Raw genomic sequence first — 13,070 nt, forward strand, 5'->3', positions numbered from 1 at the left:
CGAACGAACGAACGAACAAAATATACATTGAAAACGAACTAACGGTTCGTCGTCCTAGCGCAGTGTAGTATTTTAGTACTGGTGGCGCCATCACATTTACAGTACTTTTGGCAACACTGTTATTAGTGTTTTGACATTTCATGAAATGTGACATTAATGTTTGTTGATATGAACCGTGTTTGAGTTTTTGAAATTCTAATTTATTATTGTGAGTTTTTATATGTATTTTATTATTATGATAAAATAACAGTGAAAAATTTGTGTGAAAACATATGTAAGTGTTGAAAATTTCAAAAAGACAAGTGTAAATTTCTTGAATTGAATTGGTAAAATTTCTTATTATTTACAAGGTGCGTTGTTCTTTAAGGAGTCAGTCAAAAATATATTTCTTTTTTATTATTTCATTAAGCGTCATTAAGTTCAATATTTTTAAAATATATTATTGAGTTTTCCTCAGAATTATTGAAAGTTAGTTATCCGTTCTGTCGATTACGGTCGAGTAAATACACTTGTGCCACCGCTAGCACATTTTTGTTCCAGCCGTAACACATTTACACACTCACATTGCACCGCTCAGAGATACTCATAACAAACACATGTAGTAAAAAGAAATATATTTTTGGCTGACTCCTTAAAGAAAAACGCACCTTGTAAATAATAAGAAATTTTACCAATTCAATTCAAGAAATTTAAACTAATTTTTTTTTAATTTTCAATACTTACATATGTTTTCACACATTTTTTTCACTGTTATTTTATCATAATAATAAAATATATATCAAACTCACAATAATAAATTAGAATTTCATTACTTTATTTCAAAAACTCAAACACGGTTCAAATGAACGAACATTAATGTCACATTTCATGAAATGTCAAAACACTACGAACAGTGTTGCCAAAAGTTCTGTAAATGTGATGGGCACGTAGTTCCATTACGCGCCCTCCACTGCACCGCTACGAAATTGGCCAGGTGGTATGTTTGTATGACTGCATTTTTCTTCGTACCTTCTTTTAAATTGTGTGAAATTATTATTTTTCGAAAGTAGACTGAAAACTGAGCAAACTACTTTTTCAGTTTCAAAAAATTCGTTGCGTAAGTGGTTTTGGTCTGGGGTCGAACATTTTTGGGAGGCTCTTTTTGAGTTTTTCATCAATCGGACATTTTTCTGGTAAGGTACAACAATGATTTATACGTCGTTGGAAAGATTAAAGACTCACCTTTCTGGATCCGAAGTCAGAATAGAAAAAAATTTCAAAAATGTCCACCAGGTAGCGTGTTATGTGACATTTTCAGCGAAAAATGACCATGACTTTTTTCACGTAATCCCAATTTAAAAAAAATTGCGTAAATAGAAAAAATCAAAAAACTAGGCGTTTGTTGGGGACCAAATATGTGATGATTTGGCGTATGTGTCATATCTGGGAAAATTCGTTTTTAAAAAAAAAATCATTCTGAAGTTGAAATTTTTTTTCGGCAATTTTTCAATTTTTGGTCATTTCTGATCACAGGTATACGGGGTGTTTTTTTAACAGAATCACGCCATTCTTAGCTTATTATTAAGGAAAGACATTAAGGTCATCTTGATAAAGCAACAAAGACATTTTGAAATTTAATATCTTAGTAATCAACTGCAATGTACTAGGTTTTTACTTTGTTTGTTCACGTTGACAACTGATTTTACATAATTCGGACCCGAGGAATTCAATGGTGGCAACCGTTTTGAGAAACTAGTTCATTTTTTTTAGATTTTCCGGCTTGAAACCTTTCTTTTGGAATAAATTGGTTCTTCATTCGATTGCTATGAAAATTGGTATTTGTGAGTTTTTTGGTACCAGAAAACCGAATATGACATTTATTTTGCGGTAGAATTCATTCATGGAACATTTCCTATACAAAAATCTTCATCTTTTGCCATTTTGAAGATATTGACGGTAACCAAAATACTATCAAAACTATTGATATAAGTAAAAAACACTTCTTTCGAAGTTCCCAGTGTGACGCAATATTATAAATCTGAAAATGAACGCTCCAGAATAAAAACAACGTACAGAATGGTTGTTATATCAAAGCGGAACACGGCGTTTTTTAACACACTATAGATTTGTTGTTGTAATATAACAACAATTCTATATAAAAAAAAACGCCGTGTTTCGCTTTGATATAACAACAATCCAGTACATTGTTTTTTTTCTAGAGCGTTCAAATGTTCTGATATAAATTTTCAGTGACGCGTTCACTCAAATATGTACAGAATTTTATTATTGCGTCGCCTCTAAAATGCAAACACAAAATGATTTGGATGTCTAAAAGTTATGTTTCACTTTGAACAAAAAACCTGCAGTTTTTTTACAATTAATTTCAATTTTAATTTATTGTTATAAGTCCATAAAAAATACCAAGCCGCTGCAAGTGTATACAATTTTAAAGAGACCGGTTTAGTATATTTTTCAAAGGGTGTACGTTCCCATATTTTTTTGCGGCAAAAGAGGCGACGCAACAATAACATTTTGTACATATTTGAGTGATCGCATCACTGAAAATTTATATCAGAACATTTTCAGATTTATAATATTGCGTCACACTGGGAACTTCGAAAGAAGTGTTTTTTACTTATAAACTACATCTACGATAGATAGTGTACGGTGTTGGCACTTCATCTGTCAAAAAAAAGTCTAAAGTGATCATCTTGGGCTACTGGTCATCTTGAGCTCCTCTGCCCTGATGAAGCAGTTGATAAAATTTATTGAACAAATAGTCTATTTTGAAAAACATGCCGCTTAGATCTCAAAAATGATAAATCTAATTTATTGTTGGTTGATTTTATATTAAATCTGCCAAACTTGAATCAAATATACCGCATTTTTTCTCTCTGTGTACTATTTCTATTACGCCTTTCGACTAACCATTTCTTATAGAATAATTGAAAAAACGGTGCTTATATTATCAATATGTTGAAATGTAAGGAAAATAAATTTAAATTTAAACATTGAATCAAACCAATCAATTTTTTGCTACTATAATTCGATCATTTTCAATTTAAACATATTCAAGAATCAATCATATATTAGACATTTCAAGAATCAATCATATGATTGCTATAGAATAAAAACAGCGTATGAAAAGGTTGCATTTCAAAGCGAAACACCGTCATACAAAATACAGCAAAAAATGTATGTAAAAACAACCTATGGTGTGCGACCGTATCATACGCTGTATTTATTCTAGAGAATTCATATGATTATGTTTTCAATCATGAATTGAGTTTTGAGCTTGAATATTGAAGTATGTAGTTTATTGATGAGATGATAGTCGATTGGCAAATTTATTTTATTCCATGAACCAAATTACAACGACAGCATATAGAAAGTTTATGTCTACGAACAATTCTTAGTAATTATTTATTGCATCTCTTTTATGAATATTTCCATTATATTATTTATATTAAAATGGCTTAGATCGTTGGGTTGACCGATATCGAAAAAAAATGTTTACGAATTGGGCCTGTTTCAACATTTGAATTGTTGTGTTTGAAATTAGTAGCAACATGCAAAAAACTTCGATGAGGTTTAGATGTATTGTAATCAAATGTCATATTGTCAAATCGCTTTGTTGGCATGATATATATACATCCAGTTGCGTTGTTTATTTTGCTTTTGTTTTGTACTGTTGTTGTTGCTGTTGTTGATATTTTTGTTCAATCGCATGCTTTTGTGCTGTTTTAATGGGCTTGTGTGAGTCTACACAACACACGATATATTATATATTTGCATGACTGAAGCCCGACGATGCGTTGTCGCTGATCGTACGAGAGATCGTACGATTTTTATAGTTTGTTTCGATTGGATATTACCAACGCTGTACTTTCTCGTGTAACATTTTTTCTTCTGTTATTCTTTTTGTTCTATTTCATTCTATTTGTGTCGTTGCTTAATTTGGTTACCTATAGTAACAAAAACGTCTTATTATTTATTTTACGTTTGAAGTTTCAAATTTTTATATAGATCGAAGGTATCCTTATTAGGCAAACACGTAAATTTCAAAATTAAACATGCACTTAAGCACATTGGATTGAAATACAATATCTGTCTACAATGAAAAAAGGTCCAACCGTTTATGTGTTAGAAATGATATTGAATCGATTTTTTTTGTTTTCAATAAAGAATAATCAATAATTGTTTCATTTTTGTCTTTTGTCTCTGTAGTGGCTCATTGGCTTTATGGCAAATGTCGTATCGTGAAACGTTTCTTCAAATGATTTACATGTATGATGGTGAAATAATGGATTGTGATTTTTTGACGGGCCAAAAATACAATGAAGAATTTGTGCAAAATTTCTACAACGAAATCCAGGATATGAAAAAACATAATAAAATCATCGGTCTAAAAGAGGAATTATATCATATGCCAAAGTTTCGACGTTATACACACCACAATATTCCAGAAATAAGTATGTCGATGGATGGTGATGATGAAATAATTGGAGCGAGGAATCTCACCTATCACCCATTATTCAATCAAAATGATTTACCAAAGGATTTACTACGAGTGATAAATTTTGACCGCATGAAATTGGAATGCGAGGCATACCATCAGAATGTGATGCGACATGTCCGCGATCTGAACAGCGAGAATGCCGATGTTGTTCAAAACGCCACCGAACATTTGAGCAGGTATTTTTTACAATTTTTATCTTATCTAACAAAACTGATCACCTTGAAATAATTTACATCATTTGCTCATATAATGAAAACAATGACACAACACAATTCAATTCATTGAAATACACAAAATCATATTTACCGAAGCTACATCAAACATATATATGAACATATGTGTGAAGCAAGCACTTTTATAGTTAGAAAGAAAACTTAAATTTTTCAGTCAATCCAAATAAGCTTGGAAAATTGCACGTTCATTCTACCATTTAAATCTTTTAAACGTTCTTTAAGGAGTAAATATTAATTTATCCATTTCGATGTAGACTTGAAATATTATGTATGTTTTGTTTTACATTGTATATGCGTTCAAAATACATTCAACAGTTCGTGCGATTATTTAACAAATTTTTATATGTTCGAAATCAAATTTCATATTGCAAGAGTTGTTCATCTATAATTGAAACAAATGTGCTCACCATTTTTTAATTATTTTTCTTGATTCAGTTCTGTTTATCTTTTATTTTCGTTCTAATTTTATTTTTAAAATAATTTAATTTTTCAATTAAATTTTTCGTTTATTTATTTATTTTTTGTAATCTTTTATGATTTTTAGGAAAAAGCGAACATTATCTGATTGGTTAATTGCACCAAATACAAAATGGTGTGGCCGTGGTCAGACAGCTGAAAAGTATAGTCAATTGGGTGGTGCATCAAAGGCTGACAAGTGTTGTCGACGACATGATCACTGCAAATTCAATATTTATGCCATGACCACAAAATGGCGTTTATTCAATTATCGACCATTTACAATTAGTCATTGTAGCTGTGATATGAGGTCAGTAACATTCAATATTTCATTCAAGATCAGACAATAAAAAACATTGAAAAAAAAAACATTCGTATATAAAATAAAATTGATAAAGGAGTTGACTAAAATGAGCATTTTTTTAGAACACACAATGTGATTTTGTGCTAATTCGTACTAAATACGCAACTCCTTTCAAAACAATCAATTGGTACTGAAATTGGAATTGATATACAATAACAATATTTTAAAACGAATTTTATTATCTTAAGATCGTTGACCTAAGCCTGAATATTCAGGTACAGATATATACGTGAGTTAGTAGGTACAAATCCACTTTTTATTTTTGCAAGTAAAGAAAAGATCGGCTTCGGTAATATGATTTTGTGTGTTCGAATATGTTTGGTAAGTGAATAGAAACCAAACAAAGGTTCTTCAAATTGCAGACGTCGTCGAGATTTAACAAATTTTCTACGGGTGCCCGGAACCAAATGGTGTGGAAAAGGATATTCGGCAAAGAAATATGCTGAATTAGGTGGACGTTCGAAGGCCGATCGATGTTGTCGGCAGCATGATAAATCATGCCCATTCTGGATAATGGGCTTCGAAACAAAATATGGTTTGTTCAACTGGCGTATTAATACGCTTATGCATTGCAAATGTGATGAAAGGTACTAGTCTGAGAAAAAAATTGTATGGTTTTCTAGAAAATCTTGTGGTGTGAATAAATTTTCCAAGATGAAGAAGTATTTTTCAACACAAATGAAATGTCGTGTTTTAATTTGTGTCTTTGAAATAAAATTAAATTTATTCTCACCACATAACTTTCAAATAATCAACTCTACATAATATTTTATCCTTCCAAATTCAACGGTTATACATTACTTCACTGTGAAAAGGAAATATAGTTCTTGTTTTGCCTCTCTGTTAAATTTTAGTTCTAAAATTTGGTTGTGATAAAAGTTTATTTGATTTGTCAACCATCAATTTCAAAGTAAAATGAAACGGATTTCATTTCAAAGTTTAAGCAAAATAGCGGTTCTTCCTTTTAACACAAATATTTACTTTCAATTGACTTAATGTTCTTGCATGCATCCTTTCTTGAAAAACCTCACATGTGATTCAGATTATCCAATCAAAATAAAAATCAAGAAAAATACCATTATTCCGCACGAGTTAAAAATGCGTTGGTAAAGAACAAAGGATTTGTATTAAGCGTGTGCTAATGCATTTGGATTTGTGAAAAACTAAACACACATTTTGAGTGGTCGAAGTGAATGTGAACGAAAATTCTTTAATCCGTAAATCATTTTATTCAATCCTGATTCCGCAATACTGCAATCGCATTCAGAATTTCATTTATTCAAAATTCTTCTTCATGTACAATAGTAATAATAGTGATTCTTCTCGGATTTATTCAAGCGAAAAGATTCCATTTTTTTGATTATTTTTCTGAAACATTTTTAAAATTATGCTGAAACAACGAAATACCAAAAATCACTTTCAAAATACACTGTATTAAGAATAAATAAGGGTGGAATGAACGGACATTTGAAGGAAAAATGGATTTGTTCTCGCACAATAGCATTTATAGATATGTGATTAGTATAAATTGGTTAAGCTTCGGACATTTTCTTATTATTTTTTGTTTGGATTCGTATGTGCGTTATCAGTCCAAATTTATCAAGAAAGTTGAAAATGATTTATAGTTAATGAGCCGCATTTGTCTATGAAAGCAAGGAACATAAGCATATTGAGCGTGTATGGACCGAATTAATATTCGTTGTATGTTTGTTATTTTTCACGATTTAAAAAAATTCCTCACAAGAGTGTCAATAATGGATCGGAATAAGTACATCGTTAAATAGTCAAGGAATTTATGGTGTAAATTGTTTTATTAAATTGTACGTTTCAGATGTCTTAAGAAACCCACTTCAATAATCTTTTAGTAACATCTAAATGAATTCTATCACACCAATCGGAAAATGAACACAATATTGTGAATTGATTGTCTGTGATTTCAGTGAAACGTATTTTTTTATTGAATTGACTAGAAGAATTGCTTTTGAATAAGAACAAAATTGATTTTTCTAATTAAAAAAACGCAATGTTCAACAAATAATGTTTGTAATTAAAAACAAATGATTAAAGCATAAATGAACTGTGCATTCTGGATAAATGGCGTGTGTGTTGTTATTAGCGTTAATCGTTTGATGTGCCAAGGGACGATTAACGTCATTCATGTTATTCTGCGTATTATGGCGTATATATAAAATACAAATAAATACATTTTCTCCTCTCACTAATGAATGAGAGATGCATTCAACTGAGCGAGACATTTGCTTTTTACAAAATAAAGACGGAACAGATTTCAGTGTTTTTTTTTAATTTTGATAATGATTCAAACATTTTATAGTTAATCATTTTTTGATGATGTAAAACAATCACTTAATAGTTTTTGATGAGAACAAAAAAAATCGTTTCTTTTACAGACATGGGTTAAATTCAAATATCAATGTACTGTAAGTGTGTAAAAATACTGTATGATCATGACGAATATCATCGGATATTAAATGTGTGCAACGTTGATTGTTTCTATTTTTCGTCTTATATATCTCTTTCATAAACAGGGAAAATGAAAATATACGACAAGAAAGTTTTATATGACAAAGGCAAAATAAAAATAGATTTCATATGGTTAAGAAATATTGTATACATGCGACTTAATAGAAGTCACCAAGGGTTGTAAAAATATTGTTCAGTGTCGCACAGAAAAGCGAGTCTATTCAATAGAAATGAATTTTTGCGAATTATTGTTCATTCAATATGCTTTATCTTTACGCATCGTTGCGCACACCATTCCGATTTTAATGTGTATTCGAAAGTGAAAGTACAAATAGCAACAGTATTATTCTACGGCAAATAGTACAATAACTTGTGAAAAGAATAAAACCTTTTCCCTCTCTTGGTGTGGCACTGTTCTTATTAATGGGCCAACACTTCTTTAGTCATTTTTTTGTCTTTTTACTTCACTTTCGTTTCTTAGTTTATAAATAACCGGGCAGCCAAATCTACTGTCAAATGTACATAATATTCACAACACTGGCCAATTGTACCCGTTGAACGTTTAGTTCTTTATGCTTTTTTTAGTTCTTGTTCACCGCTTCCATTATATGTATAGTATAGATCAGTCTAGATCTAATATCTTAGCACAATGTATTCACTGGTCTAGATTTTATTTTCAGCGGATTACTGAACAACTTATTCAGATAATATAAGTGTTGGAGTACTTACTTTGTTGAACTAAATGACTTCCTTTTTCAATGTCAATTTTAACCACTTACACCTTTTGCTTGAAAGTTCAGGGCCAAATTTCACCAAAAAGTTTAGTTGTGAACTTCTCTCAGTGCATTTTATTGGGAACGTCAATTGAATTTTGAGATCTTCCTTCAAAATTTTGTTGTTCAAACAAATTGACGAAAAATAATATAAGACTTTTTTCTAAAAAAAAATATTATTTTTCTAATACGTTTTTTTTGAACATTCCAACATTTATTTAACATTTTTAATTGAAATAAATTGTGAGAAAATCTTACGTGAAAGTTTTTTGTGAATTGGTGCCATAAATAATATGTATTTTTTTTTATTTTTTAAATGTTTTAATGAAAATGCTTTTTACTCGTGTTGTTCTTGTTTTAAATTCAATTTTAACATAAAATTTATACTTAATCAAGCTAACATTTTTCTATTTAGGTTCCGAACATGTTTGAAAATGGCTGATTCTCCGGATGCCACAATGGTTGGAAAGCTATTCTTCAACATTGTACAAACGAAGTGTTTCGTCTTAAAGCCGGAAAAGTATTGTAAATCTCATTCATGGTGGGGTGCCTGTGAGAGTGAGAGCGTTCGAAAACGTGCCCATTTGCGGAACAATAAAAAATTCTAGACGGAATAGTATTTTAGAAAATTATTATGCACCAGAAATAATTTGACCTCGTGGAACTGTTTACTGTTCACCCAATCAGAACTCAATATGTTTTTGAGTGTTTTTTTATTATTGCATTTCATACATCATTGACCAGTGACCACACTTATCAAATGTGATGAGACCGGCTATATAGTTTTAAAACAAAAAGGCCTGACCTAATCAATATTTCAAAATAAATGTTCCAGACTTTCATTTTTTACTAAATATATTGCAATGACACACAGCGTTCCGAAGGGGAAATGAAGTGTGTAGCACACGTATCTCGGCTCACGCATACCTTCAAAGCTATCAAATATTTTTATTCTATAGAAATATTTATTGCTATATATTTAGCAAAAAATTAAAGTCTGAAATGTTCAATATCATCAATGGCATAATTACTTGGCCTATTTATTTGTTAAATAAAATAAAATGTGAAAACGATTAATTTTAGTTTCTCATTAGATATCAGTAGTATTGCAAAAGAAAAGAAATTGTTTTATTTTTTTCCTTCTGTTCTTCTTGTTGAAAACAAACTTTACTACAAATTGTGAGTAAAATATAAAGAATAGAAAAATATAAGTTGTTTCAAATTACCAAAGAAGATTAATTAGAATCGAGAATAATAGATTAAAAATGCACATAGTAATTTCATTTGTCTTCTAATAAACGAAAGAAATTCTCACAAAGGAGAATACACAAAAACAATATTTTGAACAAATTGAATTTTATACGCATTACCAACTCGATCCAAATTCTATATGGTATGTGTGTATTCAATTTGGGAATGACTCGGTAATTATAATTCAGCGATGATAACATTTGATCAATCCATATCTATATGTCTATCTCTATATTCTTTCGACTCTACTCTGGAACATTACGATCTTCGTCGCACGTTTTACATCCAATTCAGTGATGAGATTTTCTTGTCGATTCAAATTCAGTTCGTAGCGCTTTAGCGTGAAAAATTTCTTGATGCGACTGAATGCCCATACTCTGATGTTATTTTTCACGTTTGTTATGTACTGAGTGATGAGATGATTGAATGCGTTCCCCATGCCCTCGCGAGATGGCCAATTTTCTGGACGAAGAAAATCAGGACATGCTTGCTCCACAGTTCGTCGAAATGCAAGCGGTAATTTGTGGTAATTTTCTTGTAATACCGAGGTGAAACATTCACCAATTACACCATTCACGTATTTATTGAATTCATCATTCGTGTATTCATCGGATTCACCTTTAAAAAATCGAACATTTTCATCGTCAAAGGCTTTGTTTGCTTTGAACAAAAACAGTAATGACGCCAGAGTCGTAATCATTGTGGCCGAAAGGCACCAGTATGTGACCTGATCGATGAATGGTGCACGATACTCTTCTCGCAGCACTTGATTTAGAGTCATCTTCAACGATGTACTGCGCTCATTCTTGGCTCTCTTTCTTCTCATCGTGACAGATCTATTGTACAAAAATTAAAGAAAAAATACACCAAATATAGCATAGATCACAAACACAATAAGATACAAACACTTCTATCACAAATTAAATGAAACAGTAATGAAGAACGCATTATAAATATCACCTCTTACCTCAACAAAGTGACTCTGTATTCTAAATCGAATGATGAAATTTATTTCCAATGTCACATCAAATATTTTGCCGATCGAAATGTTGTTGGAATATTCACAGTTAATTTTATCAACACTCTGTTATTTCGAAATTAAAACAAAGAAAGTCACAAAACCAACTGTGAATATATCCATTCCACAGGGAACAGCATTCCAAACACATAAAATCGTTTTTGAAATGACAATAAAACCAATTGATCGCCCAAACCACGCTTCAAACACTCTCATATAATTCTCAAGAAATCGTATTGAAAACAAAACAAAGTTTTATTGTAAACAAAATCGGTTGGTGCGATAGTTGTTTATACTAACAATACTGTCCCACAATGTGGGCACATTTTTAATATATATAAATGAATATCTTTGGATTTGGTTTGACACATATACACCGCGCCAATCGAAAAATGTCAGAAAGATGTCAGTTACATTCCGAAAATTCAAAATATTAATTCCACAAATAAAGAAAATTAAATGCAATAAATGACGTATAAAAGAGTTCTTCTGCAGAGTTTTAAATTAAGTTACGCAAATATCTTTCCGAATAAATTGTTTATTTTTTTATTTGAGCGTAAGATTTAGATTTTCAATTTAAAACTTCTTAAATGGGTTGTGTTCACATTATGTTGTCAAATGAAATATTATTGGAAGTGAAAGAAACAAGTGGATCCATTCCATTGGAATTCGTGGAAACTATGCATATAATCTCCGTTCCATTTGACACGAAAATGACCACCAGAATGGGCCAAAACTTTACATTTTTCAACGTTCGAATGTACTAAAAACATTACAAATTTGTTTGCTGGGTGATAATGTTATATTTTGAAACAACTTTATTGGAGAAAATAATTTTTTATACGATAAAATTGAGGGAACATCTATCATTTTAAAGATTTATTTGTCTCGTGCTAAATGAGTCGCCATCTGTTCTCAATTTAATGTCTGTGTGTTTGTAGTTGTATTTGAGTATCGCAAGGAATAATTTTTAATGCAAAACAATCCAATGGTTATGTTACGGTCAACATTGGGCCGGATTTTTGATACTAATTGGTATTCTACAGTTTGGTCATAAACTCAATGGGCCACACACTGTGGTCAACAAATGGTCTCGATTGTCCGCACCATCTCTTAATATATCCTCGAATTTTATTTTGCATTGAAGCAAAGAAGATAAAAACTAACAACAGTAATATTAGATATATAGAGTTGCTGGCTCTATGAGACGAATGAAAGAACAAAAAATGTTCAAGACCTTAAATGTTTGTGTATTTGATATTTGAGAAATGATTTATTATTTTAAAACAAATGCAAAAACAAGCAAAATTCACCATAAAATAGAATTATGAAATGAAAGAGAACAGTTCAACTACATAAAATAATAACACTTTTATAAATTCCATGTAAATAAACTACCTTAATCTTTTTCTAAACTAATTATCTGTTTCTTTTTTAAATGTATCGTTAGATTTAAATTACAAATCTTAACCTCGCCCGAGCCGACATCTATGTTCAATTTTCAATAGTCAATTTACTGTATTTGTATTTGTAATTGTATTTGAGTAATTTCGTGTGCATGAACACCTTCCGTCATTTAGTATTGCCCGATGATTTTCACTCTATGTTGTATGTACAAAAACACACAACACATGCAACAGAATACTTTGTAGATGAAATGCCTTTGAATACATCGCCATTGTATGTTTCTTTCTTTCTGTTTCAACTACTCGAAGGAATCGGACGCAAAGTAGGAAAATATTAGAATCTGAATGTTTTTTTTTTGCTTTGCATTTTTGATTCATTCTTTTTTATTTTATTTTTCCATCAAGATAACTAAACTTTTTGGTAGATTAACTACAGAGAGTCTGTGTATTTCAACATTAAATTTGGGAACAGAAGTTGTACGACTCATCAAAGGTAAATATATTTTGGACTTTATTTTTTCTTTCATTTTCGTTGTGTGAACAAGACAGTTAGTCAAATTGAAAACCGTATATTTATTGAAATAATTCCA

At 30.6% G+C, this 13,070-nt stretch overlaps 1 protein-coding gene and 1 long non-coding RNA gene across 3 annotated transcripts; one reads left to right on the forward strand and one right to left on the reverse strand.

Annotated features, from left to right (window-relative positions):
• The first annotated feature begins 3,757 nt into the window (after positions 1–3,757).
• LOC116351068 (phospholipase A2 hemilipin) lies at positions 3,758–9,882 on the forward strand. Of its 2 annotated transcripts, XM_031783118.1 has the most exons (5): positions 3,758–3,873; positions 4,207–4,674; positions 5,276–5,497; positions 5,914–6,138; positions 9,221–9,882. In XM_031783118.1, exons 1-5 carry the CDS (start codon positions 3,773–3,775, stop codon positions 9,411–9,413), a joined length of 1,209 nt encoding a protein of 402 aa, XP_031638978.1. In that variant the 5' UTR covers positions 3,758–3,772; the 3' UTR covers positions 9,414–9,882. The 2 variants fall into 2 exon arrangements, with proteins under 2 accessions (XP_031638978.1, XP_031638977.1); XM_031783117.1 differs by lacking the exon at positions 5,914–6,138.
• LOC116351069 lies at positions 9,473–11,071 on the reverse strand. The gene is made up of 2 exons (XR_004202088.1): positions 11,024–11,071; positions 9,473–10,892 (listed from the first exon to the last, which is right to left on the reverse strand). It is a non-coding gene; the product is annotated as an uncharacterized LOC116351069 (long non-coding RNA).
• Positions 11,072–13,070: the final 1,999 nt, after the last annotated feature.

The sequence above is a fragment of the Contarinia nasturtii genome, unplaced genomic scaffold (genome assembly GCF_009176525.2).
Source record: "Contarinia nasturtii isolate CC-2019 unplaced genomic scaffold, AAFC_CNas_1.1 Cnas_scaffold_4630, whole genome shotgun sequence".
Classification (NCBI taxonomy): Eukaryota; Metazoa; Arthropoda; class Insecta; order Diptera; family Cecidomyiidae; genus Contarinia; species Contarinia nasturtii.